Source organism: Aspergillus saccharolyticus (genome assembly GCF_003184585.1).
Source record: "Aspergillus saccharolyticus JOP 1030-1 unplaced genomic scaffold BP01scaffold_2, whole genome shotgun sequence".
Lineage (NCBI taxonomy): Eukaryota > Fungi > Ascomycota > Eurotiomycetes > Eurotiales > Aspergillaceae > Aspergillus > Aspergillus saccharolyticus.
Window position 1 is genome coordinate 410,920 of NW_020290612.1, and position 25,168 is coordinate 436,087.

General features: G+C 54.5%; 5 protein-coding genes across 5 annotated transcripts; 2 read left to right on the forward strand and 3 right to left on the reverse strand.

The window, feature by feature from the left end:
- Nucleotides 1-336: 336 nt before the first annotated feature.
- BP01DRAFT_287915 (putative sugar hydrolase) lies at nucleotides 337-3,113 on the forward strand (the record flags this gene model as incomplete). The annotated part of the gene is made up of 6 exons (XM_025571517.1): nucleotides 337-369; nucleotides 442-556; nucleotides 661-724; nucleotides 794-1,452; nucleotides 1,520-1,797; nucleotides 1,917-3,113. 6 exons carry the CDS (start codon nucleotides 337-339, stop codon nucleotides 3,111-3,113), a joined length of 2,346 nt encoding a protein of 781 aa, XP_025435230.1.
- Nucleotides 2,963-9,076, reverse strand: iml1 (GTPase-activating protein IML1). The gene has a single exon (XM_025573071.1). It carries the CDS (start codon nucleotides 9,052-9,054, stop codon nucleotides 3,382-3,384), a length of 5,673 nt encoding a protein of 1,890 aa, XP_025435231.1. The 5' UTR covers nucleotides 9,055-9,076; the 3' UTR covers nucleotides 2,963-3,381.
- Nucleotides 9,077-11,914: 2,838 nt separating this feature from the next.
- On the reverse strand, nucleotides 11,915-14,832 carry BP01DRAFT_74521 (putative C6 transcription factor). Its single transcript, XM_025580067.1, has 4 exons — nucleotides 14,299-14,832; nucleotides 14,130-14,241; nucleotides 13,329-14,008; nucleotides 11,915-13,194 (listed from the first exon to the last, which is right to left on the reverse strand). The coding sequence occupies exons 1-4, from the start codon at nucleotides 14,697-14,699 to the stop codon at nucleotides 12,087-12,089; spliced, it is 2,301 nt and encodes a 766-aa protein (XP_025435232.1). The 5' UTR covers nucleotides 14,700-14,832; the 3' UTR covers nucleotides 11,915-12,086.
- Nucleotides 14,833-19,215: 4,383 nt separating this feature from the next.
- Nucleotides 19,216-22,046, forward strand: BP01DRAFT_332161 (transcription factor domain-containing protein; the record flags this gene model as incomplete). The annotated part of the gene is made up of 5 exons (XM_025573072.1): nucleotides 19,216-19,283; nucleotides 19,357-19,485; nucleotides 19,563-20,259; nucleotides 20,326-20,841; nucleotides 20,983-22,046. The coding sequence occupies 5 exons, from the start codon at nucleotides 19,216-19,218 to the stop codon at nucleotides 21,676-21,678; spliced, it is 2,106 nt and encodes a 701-aa protein (XP_025435233.1). The 3' UTR covers nucleotides 21,679-22,046.
- A 384-nt stretch (nucleotides 22,047-22,430) lies between these two features.
- BP01DRAFT_74464 (hydrogen/calcium exchanger domain-containing protein) lies at nucleotides 22,431-24,854 on the reverse strand. Its single transcript, XM_025580066.1, has 7 exons — nucleotides 24,784-24,854; nucleotides 24,530-24,606; nucleotides 23,182-24,467; nucleotides 22,897-23,116; nucleotides 22,757-22,824; nucleotides 22,605-22,693; nucleotides 22,431-22,540 (listed from the first exon to the last, which is right to left on the reverse strand). Exons 2-7 carry the CDS (start codon nucleotides 24,531-24,533, stop codon nucleotides 22,510-22,512), a joined length of 1,698 nt encoding a protein of 565 aa, XP_025435234.1. The 5' UTR covers nucleotides 24,534-24,606; nucleotides 24,784-24,854; the 3' UTR covers nucleotides 22,431-22,509.
- Between the last annotated feature and the right edge of the window lie 314 nt (nucleotides 24,855-25,168).

Here is a 25,168-nt window from a genome sequence, read left to right on the forward strand (position 1 = left end):
AAATGCAATCAAGGATAAATGCAGGGTCAATTTAGCCAAATCGGCTGCTCTCAGCGCCTCCTTCGGTCTTCCGGCCCGTACAGCTGACTACTTGGGAGTTGATTCACCCGGTGTATCTGATGCTGCGGGGGTACCTTGTCTTGCCATGAAGTGCCCATGATTCTTTCAGTCTGCCTGTACTTAAACTGGAGGGGAAGTGCAATGAATTGGCCTCTTCCCCTCCCCCTCCATGATTGAGCATCAGCGTGAAGCTCCCCAGCCAGCTTGACTCTCTCTCTCTCTTTCTCTCTGTGTGTCTTCTGAGAACTCATTCACAATAACTCCAACTCACTCACCATGAAATTCACCGAAGGAATGTGGCGGATCCGAGTAAGTCATTCCCTATCTGTACTGCACAAACTCCGAGTAACGGTAAACTAACGGGTTGGCTGGGTCTTTTAGGAGGGGATTCGAATCGACTGGATGAATAATGTCGAGCGATTGCGCATTGAGAATGAGACAGTCGATTTGTTGTTGAATAAATTCCAGCGGCATCGGGGTGATACATTGAATTCGGGTGGGTTCAGTTCTTCTCTCTTTGCGTGTGCTGGGGATGAGGGGGGGGGGGATGTGAGCAGGAGTAGCACTGGCTAACGACTCTCGGGTACGCTTAATATATAGCTACGATTTCGGCACAAGTCACCTCGCCTTTGGAGGGGATTGTGGGAGTGAAGCTTGTTCATTGGTTTGTTCCCCCCTCTTCCATCCCAGAAGCCATACAGAACAATGTTTCATGCTAACCACTTATCCCCAGGGCCGGCGGCATCGGCAAAGGCCCACACTACGAACTCGCCCACTCCACCGGCCATGTGCAGATCCAGCACCACGATAACAAAGCCCTGCACTACACGAGCGGCGGCCTCAACCTAGCCGTGACGACCGCCCCCAACGAACTCGACTTTGTATTCTCCACCCCCGCCCCGACCTCCAAAAAACTCACCGGCCACTCCTGGCGCTCCATCGGCTACATCGGCGATCAAACCACCGACAAATCCCGCTGGGACGACGGCATCTTCTTCGAGCGGCAGGGGTACATGCTCGCCGCGCTGGACCTGGGGGTCGGCGAGAAGCTGTACGGGCTGGGCGAGCGGTTCGGCCCCTTCGTGAAGAATGGGCAGACGGTGGACATCTGGAACGAGGACGGCGGCACCTCCTCCGAGCTGGCGTACAAGAACATCCCCTTCTATCTGAGCAGTAATGGCTACGGGGTGTTTGTCAACCACCCGGGCAAGGTCAGTTTGGAGCTGCAGTCGGAGCGCACGACGCGGGTGAATATCTCCGTGCCCGGGGAGGAGCTGGAGTATTTTGTGATTTATGGGGGTACGCCAAAGGAGATCCTCGAGCGGTATACTGCGTTGACGGGGAGGCCGAGTTTGGTGCCGGCTTGGAGTTATAATCTGTGGTTGACGACGAGTATGTCTTTTTCTGGTTTCTGTGCGGTTGGATAAGTGCTGATTTGGGGGGGTGGCGGGGGTTATAGGCTTCACGACCAACTACGACGAGCAAACCGTCACCGGCTTCCTGGATGGATTCCGGGACCGCGACATCCCCCTCGGCGTGTTCCACTTTGACTGCTTCTGGATGAAGTCGTATCAGTGGTGCGACTTTGAGTTCGACTCGGCCATGTTCCCGGACGCCGCGGGGTATATCAAGCGCTTGAAGGAACGGGGCCTGCGGATTAGTGTGTGGCTGAACCCGTATGTCGGACAGGCGTCGCCCTTGTTCCAGGAGGGTAAAGAGAAGGGGTATTTCATCAAGGTAGGTGTAGGCAGGCTGGCCTCCAGCCCCATATTTTTCCCCCAGACATCTCCCACTCAACACATCAAATCAAATCCAACAAAACCAAACGAAACTAACCCAATCCCTCTCCGTCGCAGCGAACCGACGGCACCGTCTGGCAATGGGACTACTGGCAAGCCGGCATGGCGATTGTCGACTTCACCAACCCGGCGGCATGCGAGTGGTTCGCGCACCACCTGCGCCGCCTGCTGGCGCTCGGGGTGGACAGCTTCAAAACCGACTTCGGCGAACGCATCCCCTACCGCCACGTCCGCTACTTTGATGCCAGCGTCGACCCCGCGCGCATGCACAACTACTACACCCTCCTCTTCAACCAACTCTGCTACACCACCCTCGCCGCCCACCACCCGGAGGCCGCCACCAACCCCGACTCCAACGCCGTCCTCTTCGCCCGCTCCACCGCCGCCGGCGGCCAGCGATTCCCCATCCACTGGGGCGGCGACTGCGAATCCACCTACGAAGCCATGGCCGAGTCCCTGCGCGGCTGCCTCTCGCTGGGCCTCTCCGGCTTCATCTTCTGGGCCTCCGACATCGGCGGCTTCGAGGGCACCCCGCCCCCGGACGTCTACAAACGCTGGGTGCAGTTCGGCTTGCTGTCCACCCACTCCCGCTTGCATGGGAGCCACTCCTTCCGCGTCCCCTGGATCTACGGCGAGGATTGCTCCCAGGTCCTGCGCGCGTGCGTCAAGCGCAAGATCGCCCTCACCCCGTATCTGCTCGCCATGGCCTTGCACGGCCATCGGCGGGGGACCCCCGTGATGCGTCCGCTGTTGCTGGAGTTTCCCCGCGATAGGACTGTTTGGACGGTCGATACCCAGTTCATGCTCGGCGATGCCTTGTTGGTGGCCCCGGTTTTTAGTGAGAGTGGGGTCGTGGAGTTTTACGTTCCCCGAACGGACGCGGACGCGGACGCGGACGCTGACGCTTCGCCCTCCGGTGATGCAAGGGCGGGGAAATGGGTCAGTTGGTTCGATCACACCAAAACTTACGAGGAAGGGCGCTGGTATACCGAGACCCACGGGTTTGATACCCTGCCGCTGCTGATCCGACCGGGGGCCGTCGTCCCGGTGAATTTCAAATTGCAGAGGCCCGAGGATGATCCGCTGGATGGGTTGGAGGTGTTGGTTAATGGTGCCATCCCAACTGAAGGGGTGGAGGTGGAGGTGGTGGATCCGGTGAGGACGCATGAGGTGTTGCGGGTTGTAAAGTTGGCAGCGGAGGGTGGGGAGGTGAGGGCGGATGTTGAGGGGGTTCGCGTGCAGGTTGTTCGGTGAGATGAGTAGTTTCTGGAGGAGGAAACCAAAAGATGAGGGACGGAGTAGTCTCTGCTACATCGGTATAGGATGAGGAGTTGGTAGTAGTGCAGAGCTGGATTATTATGTACGGGCTGGCCAGACAGTCCCCTTCGACTGCAGTGGCCCCTGGCTGCCCTTCCAGTTGTTATGTTATGTTATTAAGTCCAAAAATACTACACACAGGGTATCAACATACACGAACGAACTCAAAAACCCGTACATCAAAGACCATGGACCGGTCGTTACATCACATCAAAGGCCTCAAACTCCCACTCCGCGGACTCCCCCTCACCAAAACACTCCCCTCATCCCGCGACCGCGCCCGCGCCTCCGTCGACGACGCGGTCAACACAGCCGCACTCGAATGGATCCGCTGCGGCAACCCCGGCGGCAGCGGATGCCCCACCACGCTATCCGGCAGCTCGAGCGAGGGGATATCCGTCATCTTGGTGGGCGGCACCGAGGGGGTCACGCGCGTCGAGACGGGCCGCGCATGCGACTCCTGGTAGAATTGCTGCAGACGGATGGGATCATTACAAAACTCCACGATGCCGTTCAAGATGTGCTCGGGCGCGCGGTAGAGATTCGAGGAGTCGATGTTAGGATGTTGGAGGTGGTTCGCCGGGCCGGTGTTTGTGTTAGTGGAGGTGGTGGTGGAGGAGGAGGAGGAGGGGTCTTTGGGAGCCGGGGTGGTGGGGTAGGTGCTGCCTGTGTTGATAGTGATGTCGTGGATAGGGCGGACCATCGGGGACAGACGCGGGGAGGCAGCGCGCTCGGCGGCGACGGGGTCGTAGGTGCCGGCGCGCGCGCGGAACTGCTCGGCGCGCTCGATGCGCTCCAGACGGGGCACGTCGCGGCTGGCGGTGCTGCGCGTGCTCACCAGGCGGTTCGCCAGGAACAAAAACTCGCCCTCGTCGGTGATCTGCGCCAGCAGACTGCCCGAGCGGTGGATGAACTGCGGGTAGCGGTAGTCCGGGATGCCCCACGAGTAGGAGACCTCGACGTCCGCGGGAAACGCCGACCGGGCCTCGAAGTCGAGCACGAAGTCGAACTTGCGCAGCAGCAGCGCTTTCTGGAAGTAGAGCGGGTCCGGGGTGAGGTTCTGCACCGAGACGGAGGCGGACGGGTTGGGGTTATAAGGCACCGGCACCGGACCGCGCGGCGGAGGGACCTTGAAGTGGACGCGGAAGGGCTTGCGGAAGGGCTGCGTCTGGTCGATCGCACACACCTCGGCGATGGGCACCTGCACCAGTTTCAGGCCGAACTTCTCCGCCGTCGCCGCCCACGACAGCACCGTGTCTTCGATCAGCTTGGCCGTCGTCCCCATCCAGCTCAATTCGATGTGGAAGCAGTTGTCCGGGTTGTGCAGGCGGTCGTAGTGGAGATCAATGACCTCGGGCCGGTTCGATCGTCGACGCGGGTCCACGTCGTACTGCATCTTCTTTGACAGCATGATCGTCGCCTTGTTCTTCGCCTTGGACGGTGTGTTGGGCACCGGAGGCATGGGCTCGTCCACACTCTCCGACCTCGACTCGGAGCGGGATTCGGAGCGGGACTCCGCGCGAGAATGATTGCTCGCGTGGTCGGCGGCAGAAGTCGAAGGAGTCGCCCTGTCCGGTCGCATCTGAGGGAACCAGCCGCCGCGAGACTCCGGGCGATGCGGGCGATATTCGCTCGACAGCTGATAAAAGTAGTTCCCGTCGCGGAAATTGTGCCGCCGTTCGACGTGATGGAACAGTCCGTGTTTCAGCAGTTCGTTGCCAAACTCCACTGCTTCTTCCCGCGTGTCGATGTCCCGGAAGGTCTGAATGAGCCAGGTCGTGAGCTCGAACCCGATGAAGCAGCTGTAGTGCAGACGCCAGTGCCACCGTCGATCCTCCATCCGTATACCCTTCTCGCCTTGAATGGCCTGCGCCAGCGTGGACAGTGTGATGCTGGAGCGCTCAAACTGCTCGGACTCGGGCAACAACTGGGCAGGCGCGCTCTCGAAGCTGGGGTCGGTCAATTGCATCCGATCCAGCTCTGCGGCCACCACCTCCGATGAATTCTGTGTATTGTAGATGATGTTGAGCGGGTTCTCTGCTTTCTTGCCATTGGAAGCATTGAACAGTTTCTCCTCCGGGGGAATGTACTTGTGGCGTTGCCAGATCCGCGTCAGCTGGTTGATACCCAGCAGATGGATCTCCTCCTCGTTATCTTCGTTGAAAGTCTGAATGTGACGACGGGAACTGACATGCAAGTGCATCGGGATCAACACGTAACGCACGCGCCAGAAGTGGAGCTGCTGCGACGGGTTGAAGAGATAATCTCGATGCCCGGCCACGTAGTTGTCCGCGTAGTTCCAGTTATACTCCTCGAGCTTCGAATCGAGCCGGACGTTCTTCGTCTCGTACTGGGGGCTTAAGATCGTCCGCATCGCCGGTGAGTACATGCTGAAGTCGTCCGTCTGCTCCGAGGCGAGAATGGAGGAGTTGCGATGAGTATACCGCGTCACTTCAATCTCCGCGCCTTCCACACAAATCAGTCGATGAATCGTGCTGCCTTTGGAGAGAAACACAATAGCACCGCCTCTCTCCAGCGCAGCCGTGTCAAACACATTAGGTGATTCAAGCGCGTACTGTCCAGACGCTTCAACAACAGCCTTCCCAACTACGATCTGGAAGCCGTGTGAAAGACGCAAGGAAATCATCTCTCGGAGAAGCACGCCCCTGGTCTTCGGAGCTTCGATACCTTCCGCATCTTCATTCGGGAAGACGCGATACGGGGTCTGGAAGTAGTCCGAGGTCAGCTCGCTTGCGGTGGGGAATTCTTCCGTGGTCAAAGGCAGAATAGCAGGGGACTTCAAGCTCTTCCATTTGACGACAGCCACATGAGGAGGCCGGGGATAGGCATGCTGCCAGCGCCCAAACCAGCTGGTGTCTCGCATGACTTCCTTCGAGGTGTTGCACGGGTTGATGGAGCGGACCCAGGGAGCCAACGCCGAGTTGTGCGGGCTCTTTGACGAAGCATCGCGTAAGCCCCCGTTCATCGTCACTGTCACTCGAGGATTCGACCTCCGAACCCGATTCTCATGGCGCGAATCATCGATGATTGGAATCTCCGTTGTCGTGGTCGAGTAAGATTCTGGGACCACTGAACGATCCGGTTGGTCCGCGTCCTCGGACGGTTGCTTCTGGGGAACCCTAATCGAAATTGGTTTCGTTGGGGTAGCTGTGGAACCTTGCACAGACTTTTGCGGCGTGTTCGAAGCGCTAGACGTGGTAGATGATTCGATCACGGTTCTCGTAGATGCGGAGTCGGACGTGCTCAAGGATTCAACGCTCCTCGAGTCGGTCAGCATCCCAGACAATTTTTTAACATTCTGCGTCGGCTGGCCTCTGACATGCTCCACATTGACTTCGGTACTTGCCTGCGCCCGTGGTGCGATGGAGCTTAGACCCCGAAGAGCAAAACTGATTGTTCGCGAGATGCGAGGCACTCCCGTGGCAGATGTTGGCTTGAGCGCTGGCTTTTGGGCCGATGGAGCCTGTGTCGAAACCGGACTCTTCTGCACGGACAGCGATGGCTCGATCTTGCGAGGCACAGAGCTAACAGAATGTGTGCGCCCATTGGCATTGTTCTCGTTCTCGCGCAAGCGGGTTACAGATCGAGCGGAAAGCCGTTCGTGGGCATTCGAGACCTGCACTTCGGGTTCGCTGGTCCGCTTTTTCTTCGCGGACCTACGAGGCTGCCGGCGCTTCGGTAAAGCATGGAACACGCCATCGTCATAGCTATCCATCCAGGTCAGGACCGAGTTCGACGACTTCTGCGTTTTCGCTAGGATGGCATCCTTAGGATGAGACATGTTCTGGAGGAAGGGCTCCGGTCGCAGACTGTCACTGAGTTGATATCTGAATGGGGAGTTGCGCTTCAAGGGCGTTTTCGCAGGACTGATACTCGAAGGGCTCAGACCGGTCGCTGGACTAGCACCCCGGGTAACGCCTTGTCCTTCGAGCAAATAAGGGATGGAAATGTTGGACTGCTCGCTTTCCATAACACCCATCATCTGAATCTCATACATGCGCACACGAGGCACAAACAGCTTCGATTGTTTGGTGACGGTGAAAGGAATCGGCGCGTTCAGGTCTTTTTTGAGGATCCGCCGAGCCTCTCGGTATGTCTCAGGGTTCCAGTACGAAATATCAAGCCAGTGGGGAATTCCGTAATTCCACTTCGTCGAGTGGGAAGACCATGGCTGCTGATCACCCAACCCAGGATACGAGCTATGCATGACCGTCTTTGGAGAAAGGTGAGAGGTGCGGCTAGCAAAGCTTGCGAAGGAAGGACGAGCCTCCGGAGAATAGCCTCCATTCCGAATGTCCCCATACGAGGCCGTTTGGGGTCGCTTCACCGGCTCGCGGTATTTAAACAAAGGCACCGAGTGCAGAGGCATGGGGCTTAGACAGACCAGGTCAATTGCAATTCCGCGGTTGGTGAGAGCCTCCGTGGTCGACGCCAGCGACTCGTAGGAGACCTCAAACACGCCGCTTCCCGGTGTAATCACGATAATCGAAGTCCCCGTGTGAAGCATGTCCCGATCGATGTGATCATACGCTAGATGAGAGGAAGCAAGGTGAATCGCTTCCAGGATATTGCCGCGCAGCGCAGTACTGGGTCGTCCTGCAATGATTGCAGACTGGGCAGGTTGGGCCTTAGCGTCCCCCCCGCTGCTATCAATCGTGGGCGTTGGTGCCTCTTCTGGAGGCTTCAGAATGGACACATCTCTCAAGAAGGTCCTAAAGTCCTTTTTTAGCTCATCTAAGATGGCAGTCCAGTGACCACTAGCCATATCATTGACAACCACTCGGTAGAAATCCCTGGTCGGAGCCGCGTTGGTCGTAAAGTCACTCTTCCAGCTGTCCAGATTGAGGTTGGACGAGGGCCCAATCGCCGTCGCATCATACTCCACGCGCGTGAACAGCACGATGGTGACCAGATGCCTGGCGTCCGAATTGGCCCACCGCTTGAAGAGTTCCGGAAGAAAGCCGTTGATGACCCGGCTGAACAGGATATCGCCCGTGCCTTCCGAGTCGAAGTCCCACATCTCCCGCGACATCTGGATGAAGAGGACATACTTGGCCGACTCGCTGCGGAAGACAGGGATAGTCTGCGGAGAGAAAAAGCCTGAGAGGACCTTCTTGCCGCGGATGAAGATATTCTTTACAGTCGCCTTGATACTACCCATGAACACGATCTTCTGGCCCTTGTAGACGATCTTATCCGCCAACTCGGACATGACAAGGCGCCACATGTCCGAGCGGACCAGGTACTGATCACGGAAGGAGATGTCTACATGGGATGCAGAGCACTGCGCACGCTCCACGATCGAGATATGCACAGTAGTCCGGTTCTTAAAGCCAAAGATATTGGCGACGGCACTGGTAACAGAGAGGTCGAGCTTCGGATGCCGTGCTTTGATGTCCTGTGGCAGCGGTTTGACGACAAAGAGACATCGGCCCTGCAAGGGGGTCTTGAACTTGGACATAGGATCCGAGTGAAGCGTCGGATTGGGCTCAACGTGGGAGTCCCGTAAGGATCGAACTCCAAGATTCGTCTTGAACGAATGCGCTGCATCGCCGCTGAATCGGACGGGTAGAATCTCAATCACATCACCGATCTGTACCCCAGTGTCGCTAAAGGCGGCCTGGTTGAACAGGATCTCTTCCTTGGAGAAGGTCTCATCGTGAACCCAGAGGGAGCATTGCCGACGATCGAGGCCCGTGGAGAGCAAACGGATTGTCCTGTCATCTGGAGTGGACGATTGCTGCTCGGGAGGAACCGCATGAGGGACCTCCAACGACCGTGCGGTGGAAAGGGTCTCTATACTGGCGGCGCTCACCTGTCTCAGATGCGAGCGCTTCAAGGGTCCTCGCAAAGACATGGTCCAAACGGTTATCGTTGCATCTTTCAAGATTGATTGGGTCACAATCGATCGGGGGGGGGGGGGGGGGGCAACGAGTCTTAGTGGCCGCCTCGGGTTTTGGGGGAGTGGGCTGATATTTTTCTCAATTTGGGGAGATCAATAAGATCGATGATACCAGTACAGTAGATAAGTTAAGTTAGATGAATCTGTACCGAGTCGGTGGACTCGATGGGGACCAAAACCAAGCCTGGTGGTTTGACCGTCTGACATTCCCGCGTGGCTGCATCAAGCAGGCGGTCAGCAGCCACCCGGCCCTGGCTGTGTCAGCTGACCATCACACAATCAGGAATCGGAAATTGATGCCCCAGGCAGCAATATCAGATCGGCACCGCCGTCAAACAACAGGCGCGAGGATTCATCATGATGTCTGCTTGTTTATCATTGCCTTATCTCCCCTATGCTACCACCCTGGACACCCCCACCGTTTCAACGATGAGAGAGTGTGATGATACGATCACTTCGACCACTTCCGATGAATGTCAGTGATTGGACTGACTGGGATCCATCCCAGCTTATCAGGGTATGGCACGATTGTATCCTTGATACGCTTCAGGACCGCAAGTTTTGCCCAATGCAGTAATGTACCGAGAGAGGGGGTGGGCCGTCAAGCAGCACCAAACCCGCCCAATTCATCCAAGTGTGAATTTCCACACCTGGGATAACTAACCCCCTGGGGAGACAGGCTGAGATCGAACTTTGGAAGGACGCCATTGCGGCAGGAGCCGGAACCGTGCCCAGTGTGGCAAATTCGCATCTTACGGAGTACGCATTCCAGAATCTCGCTTACAGCCCAATGGCGGATTTTTGCTATAACGGCCTCAACCACCAATAGCTGCAACTACTTCAATGGGGCTGTGGACGACTTGCAAACTTTTTTTCTTCGCAAGCATCATCTTCAAATAGAGTAGACTCCTTCCTTTTCAGTCGACTCTCGCGGTCGACCCGGGCAATCCCCCGACCAGGGCGGGTTCGAGACTCTCGGAATCTCAGTGTCGGTGGTGGAAGAGTTTTAAGATGGCAGGCGATGGGAGGATGATGACCCTAAAATAGGTTCTGCACGAGACAGGGGATCACTAGTGGTTCTACCTTCAAACAACACAGATGCAGGCAATGACCTCGCGAACATGACTGTGATGAGCTGACTGGTGCGGTCCAGTTTCCGACGCATCAACCCAATCTCTTATCCCTCGACTTCGAGGGAAGCAGGTCAATTGTGAGGTTGTTCTGTGAGCTTCTTTCTATATGCCCGTAATTGCTTCGATGCTATGACGCCTGTAGTCAGCCAGGTACAAACCCGCCAGTAGCTACCGGATGGGGATTAGAGCCAATTTTTCTGTCTCTGGGAGGGGAGGAACAGTGGGCTAGACGGAAATGCAATCCTGGGTTCCAGGCTGAAGAACTTCGGCAACGGAATAACCAGGCAGGAAGGATCTAGCGCTGCCCTCGTCGAGGTGCGGTATCACTCAGATTCATCCATCGGGTGATCCACAACCGATGCATATCAACTTCTTACCAGAGAGCATGAAGGGAGTTGATTTGTACGAATCGCTATTCGTTGACACAAGCTTGCCTTTCTGCAATTCTGCTGTCAACCCCAAAGTTTCACTCATCAGGTCAGGGCCGTGGGCCTGGACTCATCTCGGGATCATATTAATACTTCCGAGCGATCGCCGATTGCTCAAACAACTGATGACCACAAGATAGTGTACAATGAACCAGATTTGACTCCCAAGGCGTGGATCCAGCAAGACCTGGTACTCAGTACTAGCATGTAGGAATTCCGGTCCAGGGCCGACGTCGGCTGCAACCGTGGATCAGCCACGGTGCGAACTGCGCATTCTCCCAATGGCGACGACGGACGAGCAGCCCAAAAGTAATCTAGTCTTCAATTAACTATCCCACTAGAATGGGCTTTCCGCTGCCACGGATCTGAGTGCCAGCGAATGGAATGACGTAAATTGGGCAAATCCAGGCCCACCATTGGACCGGAAGCCAGGTAATAATGCATCGAATTATCCATGCAGGCGCTGCCCCCCGTGCATTGGGCCTGAGCGACACATCTCCGCGGGGATTGTCGTAGGGTACTCCGTACGTGATGTGGGTTTTCTGGCTCCCGTCTTTCAACGCGAAATCCTCAGGAAAAGGCTTCCGCGAGTCTTTACGGGAATGCGATTCGGCAGGACTCAGACGGGTGCTAACTGACAGTATTCATTAGCAACCAGGCCACACAAGGGCCACTTTACCAGATGGAGGCTAGCAGGCATAACCTAGCAAGGACGGGACCCGGAAATTGAGCGATCATTACTGGATAATAATCCATCCAGCACCCAATCCAAGGGATAGACTTGAATCGTGGGGCACAATGATCGACCAAGAATGAGAGCTTAGAAGACAGACTGCTTAGCATAGGCCAACAATCCACATGGCTGGGTTCAGCTGAAACCGCACCCCCACTGCTGGATTGTATCAAGGGATGGTTGAAGCATCCTGCCTTAGGCTGTGACTGATACCTAATTACTGTACTCTTGAATAGGATGTCAGAGGCTTCTTTAGTGAGTATTTGCTTTCTGCTCAGATGATAAAGAAGGAACCGAAAACCCAGTCGGGCAGATTTGGTTGCCTTACGAACCATAGATACCAAGCACATCCCGTTGGCTCAAAAAGCGCACCGTCTATTTGCACTCACGGCCCCGGGAACACATCCAAAGGTTCAGACTCAGATCAACTGACATCGTGGCACCGTTTTCCTTTCTAAAAAGGGGGATTTGTAGGTAGGGGTGTAATTGAATCAGCTAAGAAAATTGTAGACCCGTTGTAATGCCGAAACCGCAGGACCAACAGCGCATGTGCCATGTGGGGAATGAAGTCTTTCTAGAGCGATCGGTTTTGTCATGGCGCACTAAGATGGAGACGGCGCTAGTGGCTACTGGCGAAGTTGGTCTTTACGAGCGGACTTTTGTAGCAGCCAAGCCGACGATAGGGTCGCTCGGTCAGTTTCGATCTAAAATCAGCAGCGGTTCCGACTTGATCAGCAGTGGTCTCGACTCGAGTTCAGGGACATGCTCGGAAATCAGTTCTCGGCACACAAGCCAAGCTCGTTTAGAAGATGGATCTTCCAAAGACATCTCCGCCAGCCACCGACTTGACTTCTCAACCCGTTCAAGTACCTTGTGATACTCGGCACTTCCTGGCTTTCTAAGAAGCAACAATGCATGAAGTAAAACCGTAGTTGACTGCATCAGGTAATGCAATAGGTACCACCAAGGGGAGATCCGGTGGACCCAATCAAGGTCAGGGGAATCAGGCAGAAGATCGAGCATTTGATTTGCCGACTCCACGCACACCTCTGCCATCATTTCACAAAGGGTCCCCGGAAGTTGCTCATCCCCGTCGACTGTTTGGGAGAGTTGATTTAAGCAAGGCTGCGTTATCAGCATCTTGGCACTATACAAGTGAAATGCCAAATTTGTTCGTTCTCTCTCAAATTCTTCGCTTCCCTGTGACGGATGAAACGCCGCTGGGAGCCTTGCAAGCCAATCATCCACCCTGCGGTTGAGCATAGAAATAGTTCCTGAGGTCGGGGGAAATAACTTGCGAGCAGCACCCGGAGCATACAAAACCTCAACAGATTCATGCATAATAGTGGCAAGGTCGACGATGTATAAGAAAAATAGCGCAGGACTGGGCATTGCGAGCAGGGACCTGACAATCCCAGCCACATTCTGGTCGCTCTTGTTCCCATCCTTGGGCGCCTGGACGCCGAGGGTTTCGGGTGAAACAGTGTCGTCAGCACTGTGTGGGTTTTCCGAACAGAGACTTCTCACGAGATTGTGTCGAACTTCAGGTTGGGCGACCAATTGCTCCTTGTCGTCAAGCTCCTCTTCAGTAAACGGCAACGGCAGTGGGGTTGAGCAGAAATCATCGTTGATACTAGGCGGGCGACCAGTGATAACACATAGCGAGCAATCGAGCAAGTAAAGCGACCACCAGACATAATACTTTGTTTCTTTCATGACGCTCCTGATATCACTCCCGTTTCGAAGGTGAAAGCCCAGTGTTACAGCCGAACGGATGGCGTGGCCACAAACTTTCCAGGATCTGGAACAAAAACGAGATTAGACGACGAATTGCACGCTGACGAGCTTCATGAAATAAACGGGAAGCATGAGAAATCAGAAGAATATTTAGAGAGGCGAATAAACAATGAAAATAAGTTCAAGGGGATTTGATACCTGTTCATCTGTCCTATGGACATGAGGTAGAAGGACATTAATCCTTCCACCTGCACCTGTTGCGCATCAGGATGTTCTAACAGCACCGTTCCCATTATGCCGAGTTTCTGTGCTCGTGCAAAATAAACAACACTGTCATCGAGAGATCCTTCGGCATTTATGGACAGGCGATAGGTGTATTTAGCGGCAATCGCAAAGATCAGATTGAGCATAGCAAGCCACTTCCTTCCCGGCCCGACGCCTGGCCCAACAGGAGAACTGTAGTAAAGTGTATTTTGTCTCATGATAAAGGATTTGCGAACGATTGGAAAGGATGCATGCACGACTTTGAAGTAGGTGTCCAGGAGCTGCTTCGCGACTTCAAAAGGGGGCCGTTGAAGAGGGTCCACATCTTTGACGAGAGGAATCTCTGAATCATCCAAGTAAAAGCTTACGGATGCAATAGAGTCACCGTTTGAGTTTTCTGTGTCGGGGTCCGAACGCCGAAGGAATCGCTTTAATCTGTACAGCCATGCAATTTCGGAGTGCTCACCGATAAATCCCATGGCTTGTCGGTCAAAGTCCTCATCAATGCAGTCCAGGGCTCCGATAGAGAGGGCTGGGGTCACGCTAGGTTCTGCAACGCCATCCGTGACCGTCGCTGTTATCTCCAGAGACAGATCCTCATCATCAAAAGTTTGCTGTATCTATCCCTTGTCAATACAGGTCTACCTTTATGTCTGAACGAGAAAAAGAAAAGCCAAGTAAACAGAAAGAAGAGCAGAATTAGCCTTGCAAATATCGCAATAAGAAGGATCTTACTTCAAACATAAATTGCTGGGCTTGCCTCGCCGTGTCCGAGTCCAGCTTGGGCAACAGGCGCCGGAAATAGCCATGATATGCCCTGAGCTGGCTTGTCAGGTCGTTGATCTTCCTGACGATGACACACTTAGAGACTTCAAACACGACTATGCTAGTTTCAAAAACTCACTTGGCCACCTTCTCCCGTTTCCTGTCTCCGTAGGAGCAGGGGATGCCCGCCTCCTCGCACCGTTGACACGTCGGGCGGTGACCGCTACATTTGGCCTTCTGTTCACGACAATTCTCGCAAGCTCGACTCACGCGTCCACTAGTGGTCCAGGCAGCTGAAGTGACCCTGGATATACGTATCTTTCCAGAGGCATCGTATTGCAGACCCTGTGAGCCAGCCGATGAGTTTTCAGAAAAGCCGGAAAACACCTGTTCATAGGGGCCGGGGCCGGCAAACGGTTGTGGTGGGTGCAGCGATGCGCCCAAACCACTAGAATTGGAATCGTTGTCCAGCACTCCTGATGACGAAGATGAAGTTTGAGAAGGATAAGGCAGGTGAGGGGGACGGATGTTGTCGCTCATGGTCAAGGACGAGACGGGGGAGATCCCACCACGGGCCCTTCGTCTCGGCCCTCACAGCAGCACAGCCCGACAGCCCAGCGACTTAGCAGCTTTGGCGGTAACAATGACTAGTGCAACAAGCGGCCCAACAGATTCGAAGTATAAAAACCGAGCGAGTATAGACCAAGGGCAAATAATATGGACGGGGCTGTTTTGGGGAGGTGCAACAGCGTCTGGAAAGAAGCACTGGTCTCTTGTTGGTCGGCGGAGACCCAGAACCAGCCAAGATGAAGTGTGGTAGGCTGGAGACGACTGCCGGGTGGGCGACTTGCCACAGTTGGGCGGAAATCGGCTCGCGCCTCCCGAAGACCATTCATTGTTTAGCACCCATAACCAAGGGTTGTATAATGGAGAGTACCCCCAAATCTCTCTCCATCATTGTAGGCCGCAAATCAATCAGAATTAGACGATCAAAAAGAAAACGAAATCCATGTCTAGAACAATATTCGAGTGGGGTCGCACGTCGGACATCCGCGGAGGTGGGTTATTATTAAGAGGGGGGGTCAGATCAGATGGCCTTCAAAGGTCGTCTCAAATGGTGAACACTTGAGCGTTTTAGGAAGGAAAAAGTCGGTCTCTCCTTGATCTCGGAATCTAATCCCTTCGTCTCCTTTTGGACTCCTGGATTTGCGGTCCATCTTTGCACCAACAACAGTCAGGTCGGATGTGGAAGCGAGTGTTTATCCTGCAGAGGGGCGGGCTCGCTCCAATTACGCCACGATTGAAGAATTGCCCGCTGTCTCGTGTTGCAAATCCGCCTCAGTGTTTGCTGGAGGATGCTAAACATCTTCGAGGCTAGACTCGGTCGATGGGATTTCCAACGCCACCTGTACCCACCGGCATCAGGCACCATTCTCCCAAGCCATTTTGACGTTCGACGGGGGGTGGCGAGGATAACAGCCAGCAAAAGGTCCCGTTGGACATCAGTCAATCTCGTGGCGAACAGGTCAACAAGGGGCACTCGAGAGCGATAACCACCATCCCAACCAAGACACGCTGGGGCAATGAAGGCAGACTCTGCATACAGACCGTTGTTGTTGTGAAAGACGATGGAATCGATGGAATCGATGGTGTAGCTTGGCAGTCCTCAAGGAATAGGATGTCGACGGCCTCGGGATAGCAATGCTCGTTCTGTCGGGGTCTTTCTGCTCGAGGTGAGCAGGTCATAGCAGGATAGCCCCCCGGTCGCTCACTGGTATAACTTTTCCTTGTTCTTCATCTCCACTTCAGTCACTTAGATGTTTTGCTCGCATCACAACCCGGTGCTCTGGGTACTAACTCGTCTCATCAGTCACGCTGAGCAGTGGAAAAGAGTCAGTGCAGCCACATTAGTCCCGTTACAACACGTCTACTCCCCTTCCATGTGCGAAAGTCGAGACCTGAATGAGCTTCAATACCTTATGCTGGTGGTCGCCTTCCTCGAGCCGAATGTCAACCGATAGTCCAACTGACCTTGACCCGGTCATCGCTCTGTGACAGAGCAGACGCACCACTACCTCGTTCGCGTAAATATACAACTGGATGAGTCGATCCCCAAGAGTCATGCTTCGGATGCCTGCTTCCTCGAGACATACCAGCATATAGGCCTGCCATACACTTCACCGGGCGGTGTTGTCGGAGCACGGCATGTCTTTTGGGGCTTGCCAGGGCTCATCTCATCGCATGCTTGGCATATTCTAGCAGACCACTAGTTGAGTGGATGCTGACACGTATGGGTGATGGACAGGACAAGGATACCCGGCATAGCCCAGAAGACTATCGCATAACACCTTGGCGTTTGTGCAAGATGTGACGCTACTGCCAAAGTTCTCGAGTGCTTCCTCCCAATGCAATGTCTGTTCTCAATTATCGGAAGACTCGACAAAGCGTTTCCCACAGCCCCATAATTTGGTTCGACCTTACTCCGTCAATCCTCGAACATTAATGCTGCTTCTGATAACAAGACCAACACCAGCTGAGTGTCCTTGTCGGCCACGGAACATGTGAGTCTAGGGCTTAGATTGTTGCGCAAGGAATCCTAACAACGGGCTGTAGAACAATAGGAGGGATATATGAGAGTTTTGTGAGCGAGGGCCGTGAGATGCGGCGAACTCAAGGTCTAAACAGTCCTGGTGCCGTCGCCCCGTCCTCTCAACCATGGCTCTCGGGAAGGCTCAGGGAGTCTTATGACTTCACACTTCTTCCACCGATCGATGAATTATCACGCATGAACTGTCACCCCGTTTGTTGAGATATGGCCTTGGTTGAACAAATGGTGGTTGGGGGCGATGGTGAACCAGCTGCCCCGCCCGGTCGGTGGGAACTGCCAAATATACTAGCGACTTTGGTCAGCGGTCAAGCGATACAGAAGACATAGGATGTTAGCTTCTTACTCCAGATAACACTGGGCTGCATACCTGAACTTGCTGCTCTTGCCCGAGGCCGCCCAGGAGAAGAAACCGACCCCCCTGAATGTCTCATGCCGTGGTGGGTACAAGTCCGCATCGCACCCCTTTGGTCTCCTGTAGGTAGAACACTCGCATCTAGACGAATCAAAGTCGATGAGAAGGTTCAGATCAGAGTCAAAAGCGTGGAGCAAGCAAGCAAAGCAGCGACAGAAACGAGGAAGATGAGGGGAGGAAACAGAAGACAAAAAGCTTTGGTCTGGGCAGACAAGGAAAGTCTAGATCGCCACCACGATTACTCCCAGTTCAGGCCAGGTCAGGGTCAGCTAGCCACGTTGTGCGCGGGGCGAGATTAAATCGCCTCTCTTCTTGGTATTGAGGCTAAGCACTAGCCACGTGTTGGTCTCTTCAATCCTTTGTGTCTTTTCAAGATGCAATGCATTGGCGACGCATCTGTCTACCTTTCGGTAGGCGCCACCCTACCGTAGATGGAGGGGGAAATGGATTGATCGATGTTGGCGGAAGATTTGACTTGGCGTGGAAAAGAGTTCCGCGGCGACGCCAGACTGAGTGTCCCTGGGTCCACACACCACGTACTCTTAGTCGCGCGCACACCAGGGGCTTGTTCTGCGTCTCTGGTTCTTCCTTCTTCCTGTCTCAGCGCCCGCACTGAGCAGTTGAAGAAGATGGAGGATTGAAGAAACGAAAAAGAATAGGAGAAAAAAAGGGGAGGGCTCCAGTTGGGCCTCCAGGCATCTGAATCGGAGCAAAACAGACAAATCTCTCCCGTGCGATTGGAGGGGGTTATGGTTTGTTGCTGCAATCTCAGTTTCTTTCATCTTCTCCCGGGTGGTTTCGAATATCTCACCGAACCTCTATTGCTCAAGGGTCCACGATCTTCAGGGCCCTTGAAGCTTAGACTCCTTCCTTTCATTTTGTTTCTTCTGAGGATGGGGATCAAATGGTGGTGGGCTTTTCGAAAGGACTGACTACTTTATCCATGCGATCAGGAATCTGAAGGATCTAAAGTGACATTCCCTCTTCCCCCCCCTCTTCCCCACATCAAGAACTGCCTTGGTTTTGTTCCAACAATTCCCGCCGGTAGGCCAAGGGATTTTTCCACTGGCCGAGCATTTATGACCCGGTGATCGGCATAGAGGGTCGGCCGTATCTGCTACAAAACTCACCTCCTCCGTTTACGGGGACCAGTGTAGCGCATGAAGGTAGCCGCGCTCTTGCAGAAGACGATCACCACTTTCTGCAATGTCGGATCTACAGCACCACCAGCAAAACCATTTCCGCAACTTTAATGGGCGGGCCGAGAAGCCGAGCGCGCGGTGAGTGGGCATGGAAAGTTTCCAGCTTGGACGATCCACCGGTCTCACCATGAGAGGATTATAATCGACCCGAGTAAGTGGTATTACATAGGCAAGCAAGGCAGCCTATGCTATTCGTCGCGTCTTTGAAGTCTGCATGGGTTTTCCGGGTGAGTCGGGTTTTCTTGAAGGTGGATTGGTGTGGGCTTCAAGCGGCAGTGTTGAATCTCTACTACCAATCTCATAGGCAGAGAGACAGCCAGACAGCGGGAAATAGGGGAAGGCTGTGTGGATTGCGAGAGTGGCAAGACTTGGGGAGCTGCTACGGGGGGAGAAGTACGGAGTAACTACAAAGAGGTGGAAGGGCAGCAGTAGTTCAGCCAGTCATGCTCCGGTTACTAACACCAACCTACAGAGTATGTACACGACTGTAGATCCCACACACACACACACACACACACACACACACACACAGACACACACACAGACATTACACACAAATATAGGATTATCACCGGGTAGAGCCGACTTACGGCCGTAGCAAAAGCTTGCGGAACTCCTTTCTTACCTGGTATAAATCAATAGTTAGTTTAAGTGGACTTATTAACTCTTACTCACTGCATTTCCGACGGGAGCACCCCATTCCATAGCTTTGCCTAATCGGGCATCGGCCAAGAGGATCGGTAGTTTTCACCGATTGCCGGCCGAACTCAACTTCAACAACTCCTCCCTACCATTCATTGTTTTGTCTTCCCATTCGTTCCTCAGTCATGACTGATGAACCGTAGAAAATTCTCCAGAACGTCCGAGGAGGGCGAGATCTCCAAACGGCCGAAATTCACCGCGTATGTTTCCTCCCCCCCCCCCCCCCCCCCTTGCAGATAGCATCCCAGCAGATCGGCTGATGAGCCAATCTAGATGCCAGCGCTGCCATGCACATAAGATCAAATGTTCAGGGGGTCAGCCGTGTCTCAAATGCCGGCAGGTCGGTTGTGCCGATGAATGCCAGTACACGCCTCGCGATCGACAGGTGAAAGTGAGTGAGAGGTAGGTAGTTAGTGCATCCCCGCACCGACAGACTCAACCAACGACCTACCTCAATCTAATCTAATCCACACATTCAGCTTCTTACAACGCCTGCTAGCGGAGAACCAAAGGCTGCGCGAACAGCCCCAAGCGTCGGGGCCACCAACCGAAGCGGATCCAGAGGGGGCCGCCTCGGAGCGCGGGCCGTCACAAGCGGCAGCGGCGGCGGCGGCTGCTGAAGCACCGGACCTGGAGACTGGCAATCCCAACAACGTGCGCAATCCCCTGATCGGAGATCGCGCCTGGTTCCATCCTTATGATACCTCCGCGCCCCCCATCTTCATTGGTGAAGCTGCCTGCACCGCGTTTGCGACGCGCTTCCGGCGCTTTCTGACGGGGAGTAACGCCACCGCTCATATCCCTCGCACCCAGTACGTCCACGATGAGAGCATCAGTGCGGCCTCTGCGGGGGAGATAGGCTGGCCCAGTCCGCAGCAGGCCCGGCTGTTGCTGAAGATTGCCCTGCGGCAGATCGGGTCCATCTATCATCTGGTCCTGCGTAAATCGACAACAGAGAAACTCGAAGAGATCTACCAGACCGGTGACTTCAACGTCAAGGTCTACCAGTGCAAGTACTTTGCACTGTTTGCCTTTGGTGAGGCCTACTCGATGCGCAATGAGCCGTCCTCGGGGTCGCGCGTGCCGGGGACGAGGTACTTTGCGCGAGCCCTCAGTCTCGTGCAAGTGTTGCCGGAACGAACGAGTATTACCCATCTGGAGACCTTGTTGCTTTTGGTATGTCCGATTATCCTGCAAAGTCTCGTCGTTTGAATGCGAAAGATCTTGCTCACAGCTTACTAGTCTTTATTCTCCTATTATCTGAATCGGAGACATTCAGCCTACGTGCTGATCGGCAGTGCGATGCGTTTAGGGCTGACGATCGGCCTCAACCATAACATCCCCGAGTCGCAGCTGATTGACCCGGTGGAGCGACAGCATCGGGTGCGCATCTGGTGGACAATCTACATCTTCGATCGGATGTGGGGCTCCAAGATGGGCGTACCATCGCAGATACTGGACGACGATATCCACTTGGACATGCCGTCGACGATCAACCCGGTCGCTCTACATGAGGAGCAGTTCTCGGATACAGAGTATCTCAAGGCAAACATCAGTCTGGCCCGGATTGTGGGCGAGACCATTGCCAAACTGTACAGTCGACGCAAGTACAGCGAGACGTTTCTGCAGCGCGTGCAGAAGTTGCTGAAAGCGTTGAAGAACTGGGTGGAAACGCTGCCGAAGCATCTGCGGTTGAACCAGGAGGAGCCCGAAACCAGCCGAACACCGGTCGGGTCGTTGCATTTGTCGTTCAATCAGGTACGTACTATCTCCGACTGGATCGGGTTTGGTGGCGAATCATCACCAGGGCTGTCTAGCATTTGGTGCTAGGGGACTCTTCTGGTCCCTGCCCAAACCCAGATAGATCTTCTACGGCCTTTCCAAAGGCTAACAATCTAGTGTGTCATCATAACCACCCGCCCTACTCTCCTCCACATCCTCATCAAACTCAGTGAGGCCGAGTCGGACGAAATCTCTCAGCCAGTCCTCACTCTCGGCGAGGCATGCGTTCACGCCGCCCGACACACCCACTCCATCATCCTCACACGCTGGATCAACGGCTCGATGCCCACCTTCGGCTACTTCCACGCGCACTACCTCTTCTCGTCCGCCCTAGTTCTAGCCATGTCCAGCTTCACGCCGATGGGCAGCGCTGCCGACATGAGCTCCTTCGAGACGGGGCTGGAGGTCCTCCGCTCGATGAGCGAGAACGGGAACCTAGCGGCGTCGGAATTTCACCAGCACCTGAAGGTGGTTAACGAGTGCTTGGCCCGGTATCTGAGTGATCGCCGGCGCGATGGACGTGGTGGTGGCCAGCCGAACGCGGCGGCGGCGATCGGGCCCGGGGTGGCGGATGCGGTGGTCTCGTCGTCGACGCTGCTCGGGGGGTCCGGGGGTCCTGGAGCGCCTGGGATGGAGGACTCGTTTCTGCCGGTCGAGTTGCGGGATAGCAGTGGGGGTTTCACGACGGCGATGGCGTTTCTGGAGCCGACGATGCAGGATTTTCTGGCGCAGAGCGATTTCGACTTGGGGATGTTGCAGGTGGATACTTATTTGAATGAGGTGGGGTATGAGGGGATGACTAGCGATCATTGACACTGGGCAGCTTGTTAAGCAGGATGCGTTCTCGCGGACACCGCGCGATAAGTATCGAAAGCATGAATACCCACTATCTAACTGGATGGAACTCCGACCCCGTGATGCTGAGCCGTTTTTCCTTGCTACCCTGTCACTTGGGCTTTGGAACCATCGAAGCACCCACTAGAAGCTCAAGAGAGTCTGCTGTACAATGCTCCAGAGGTGGTATTCCAATGGTAAAAATCAGGATGGTGGCATGTCTCATCAATCTCGCTCCCCAAATACACATCCTCACCGGCCATCATATATATAACACATCCACTCCCATACTAGTACTACTAGTACTACTGCTGTATGACTTATATACGCAACACTGTACATACCACAAGCTGTTGTAGATCACATATCCTGTGATGTTTATTTCAAAACATCCTCCGGGGTATTACCTCAAAGGCGAACCGAAGTCCGAGTCAGATGCCGGGTCTAGAGACATGGACAGGACCACGTTCCATATTCAGAACAACATTCTTCGCCCCAACCCCGATAGTATCACCAATTTTTTTAAAAGAAAGAAAATCATTGGTAAAATAAAACCTAGACCCTATTTTTCTCAAAACAAAACAAACAAGAAAAAAAAAAAGGATCGGGTATCCCATTGGAAACGGCAGCAGTCAAGCCTCCCCAAACAATAACAGTATCACAGCCAAGTGACCGACCAGAAACTCGATTTCGAAAGTCGTAACATAATATGGTACATGACATAGCAAGAAAGGAACGTCGGAATGATTAGTTTAGTTTAGTTGTATGATGTGTCAAGGCCGTTGCGCTCTGCAGGGGTTTGAATACCCTTCAGCTGACGCTAGTTTTGCTGGGGTAGAACCTAGAGGGGTGGTAATGTTAGTGGATACCTAGTCCGCCCTAAAAAAGAATTCCTGGCGACTTACCAAGCTGCGACGGCGATGATCAGATACATCATCATTAGCAGGACACCCTCTAGCCAGTGGGATTTGCCGTCGGCGATGAGGTAGTTGACCTAATTTCCATGTTAGGATCATTTCCCTGAACAGTTTGCGAGGGCGGGGGTGGGCCAACATACCAACAGGACGGCGACGAAGAGCAGGATCACCTGGAAGGCGTCGAAGTAGAGGGTCATGTCGTCGTTGCCTGCGCGGACGATTGTTAGTTCTACCATCTTTGCTCGGAGTGTTTTCCTAACATTGGGGACACATTACTGACCCATTCCCCATCCGATCACAATGATCAACGGCAGCACCAGCAGTGCGATCTGCATGCTGGAGCCAACAGCCACTCCGATGGCCAGGTCCATCTTATCCTTGCAAGCCACGGTGACGGCTGTCGCGTGCTCGGCCGCGTTGCCTACGATCGGGAGGAGGATCAGACCCACAAAGGTCTCGGAGATATTGCCCTGCTCCGTGAGAGCATCGATCGAGTCGACCTAATCATCGAGTTAGTCGTTGCACTTGGGGAATCGAATGGACTAGAGAAAATGGTCTAGCGTACCATAAACTCGGCACAGAGAGCGACAAAGACCGTCGAAATGACGAGCGTCAGGATGGCCACCCAGATGCTCAGTTGCGGCTGTTCCTCGTCATCAGGTTCCTGCAGTTCCACGTTCTGGGCGTGCTCGCCGGCCATCGAGGCCGTCATCTTGCCGATCTGCGCGAGGCCCCGGCTGGCGTCGCCCTCGTTGACTTTCTGCCGTCTCCTCTCCACCTTGGGGCTGGGGGCGTTGTAGATTTCAGTGTGCGACTTGAGCTGGAAGAACAGGTAACAGCCGTAGACGACCAGCAGAATGACGCTGGTGCCGCGAGACAATTCCGCAATGCCAGTGTCGCCGGCATCGGACCAGGCGTGGAAGGCGGTGGGGATAATGAGACTGGCCACTGCCAGAGCCAACAGACTGGCTGCAGTTTGTGCGACGACGGGGTTGAAGTGTTGCTCCAGGCGATCGATGCCACCGAAGAAGAAACACATCCCCATGACCAACAGCAGATTGGACAGCATACTACCGATCAGAGACGTCTGCACAATGACCACTTCTCCGTCCACCAACGCGATGATGGCGACGATTAACTCCACTGCGTTCCCGAAGGTGGCATTCAGCAGACCACCGATGGTCTCCCCCGTGCGCATGGCGATTTCCTCGGTCGCATAACTCAGCATGGCGGCAAGAGGGATAATCGCAATGAAGTTGACCACGAACACCGCCACCGGAGGTACGTCGACATAATTCAGCGCGATTCCCACGGGCGCGGCGAAGAGCAGGACATTGATCCAGGAGTTGAACAGCGTGGCTTTCAACTGGCCGACCGCGGTGAACTTCTGCTTGTCGGGCATCGAATCTTTGCTGGAGTCGGCGACCATGCGATCTTCATCAGCGCTGGAGTGGAACGTATTGTTCAGAAAGGTTCTTCGCTTGCGTGGCCGCGTCTCATCAGGCTGGTCGGACTGCGGCACATTAATGGGGTCCTGGCTTCGCAGCGACCGCTCCGTATCGGCCTTTTCGGCGCTGTCGACGCGATTCAAGTGATCGGTCCCAGCAGACTGGGGAGGGAAGGTGTCCGCATGCTCTGGACCAGCCAGGCCTTGGGTCATATCTCTGCGACGGCGGCGCTCCTCGGAAAGTCGCAACCCGCCTTCTGAAACCACAGGGGTAAGTCGGTTTTCCAGCTGGATGGAGTTGGTCCGCCGCGGTCGCGCCCGAAACTTCTTGAAGGGATTATGGGTCGATGGTTCGCCCTCATTGTCGTACCAGGCCAGTTTCCTGGCTTGTCGGCGATATATATCTGACGGCGGGAGCACGGTCAGCACATCGGCCCCATCGTGCGAAAAGGGGCAAAACACTCACGCATGATTACGATGACAGTTGGAAGGTTGGATGTGAGATAGAGGAGAGACCTCTTCAAGGATGGATAAGTTCTTATACTACATGGATATTAGGCGACAGGCACTCAAGTAGTAGTAGTATATCATTTTAGGTGGAGGCAATCGTCCAAGCCTCGGCGTGCTGCACACCCAAGGCTTGTTAGGCTACCCAAGAGTTTGGTTCCAGCTGCCATGGCAGGGGTGATCCAATGGGGATGAGGCTGTTGAAGCACTTACAAAGCGACGTGGAGACTGAAGCGAGCAGTGAGAGAGTGATGAAGTCTGGAGAAGTGTGGCTGAAGCAGTGGAGGATGTGCGACACAGCCGCTTCGGAGTGCCACAGAGAAGCTGCTGAGGGCAGTGAGGACACGGTCTGCTGGAAAAGTACGGAGTACAGGTTGAGAGAAGAAGTAAAGCGAAAGCAGTTCTAGTCAGACCACCCGGGAGGATAATTAAAAGGAAAGACTATCTACCCAAGCGAGGGGGACTCGAAAGAGGGCACGCTGGCGGTTGGGTTTGCAGTGAATGACCCAGCAATGACAACAACTCGACAGACAAGAAAACGAGTGACAGCAGCAAGGGGAGTGAAAATCCACATTCAAAGGGGAATTGAAGATGGAGC

Excerpts from the sequence above, each read along its gene's own strand:
- iml1 (XM_025573071.1), bottom strand. The coding sequence starts at position 9,054 with ATGTCTTTGCGAGGACCCTTGAAGCGCTCGCATCTGAGACAGGTGAGC.
- BP01DRAFT_74521 (XM_025580067.1), bottom strand. The coding sequence starts at position 14,699 with ATGAGCGACAACATCCGTCCCCCTCACCTGCCTTATCCTTCTCAAACT. Across the intron at positions 14,009-14,129 it reads CCCAGCAATTTATGTTTGAA|CAAACTTTTGATGATGAGGA; the intron begins GTAAGATCCTTC and ends GGATAGATACAG. Across the intron at positions 13,195-13,328 it reads TCCATAGGACAGATGAACAG|ATCCTGGAAAGTTTGTGGCC; the intron begins GTATCAAATCCC and ends TTTTTGTTCCAG.
- BP01DRAFT_74464 (XM_025580066.1), bottom strand. Across the intron at positions 22,825-22,896 it reads TGTGATCGGATGGGGAATGG|GCAACGACGACATGACCCTC; the intron begins GTCAGTAATGTG and ends TCGTCCGCGCAG. Across the intron at positions 22,694-22,756 it reads TCTTCGTCGCCGTCCTGTTG|GTCAACTACCTCATCGCCGA; the intron begins GTATGTTGGCCC and ends CATGGAAATTAG.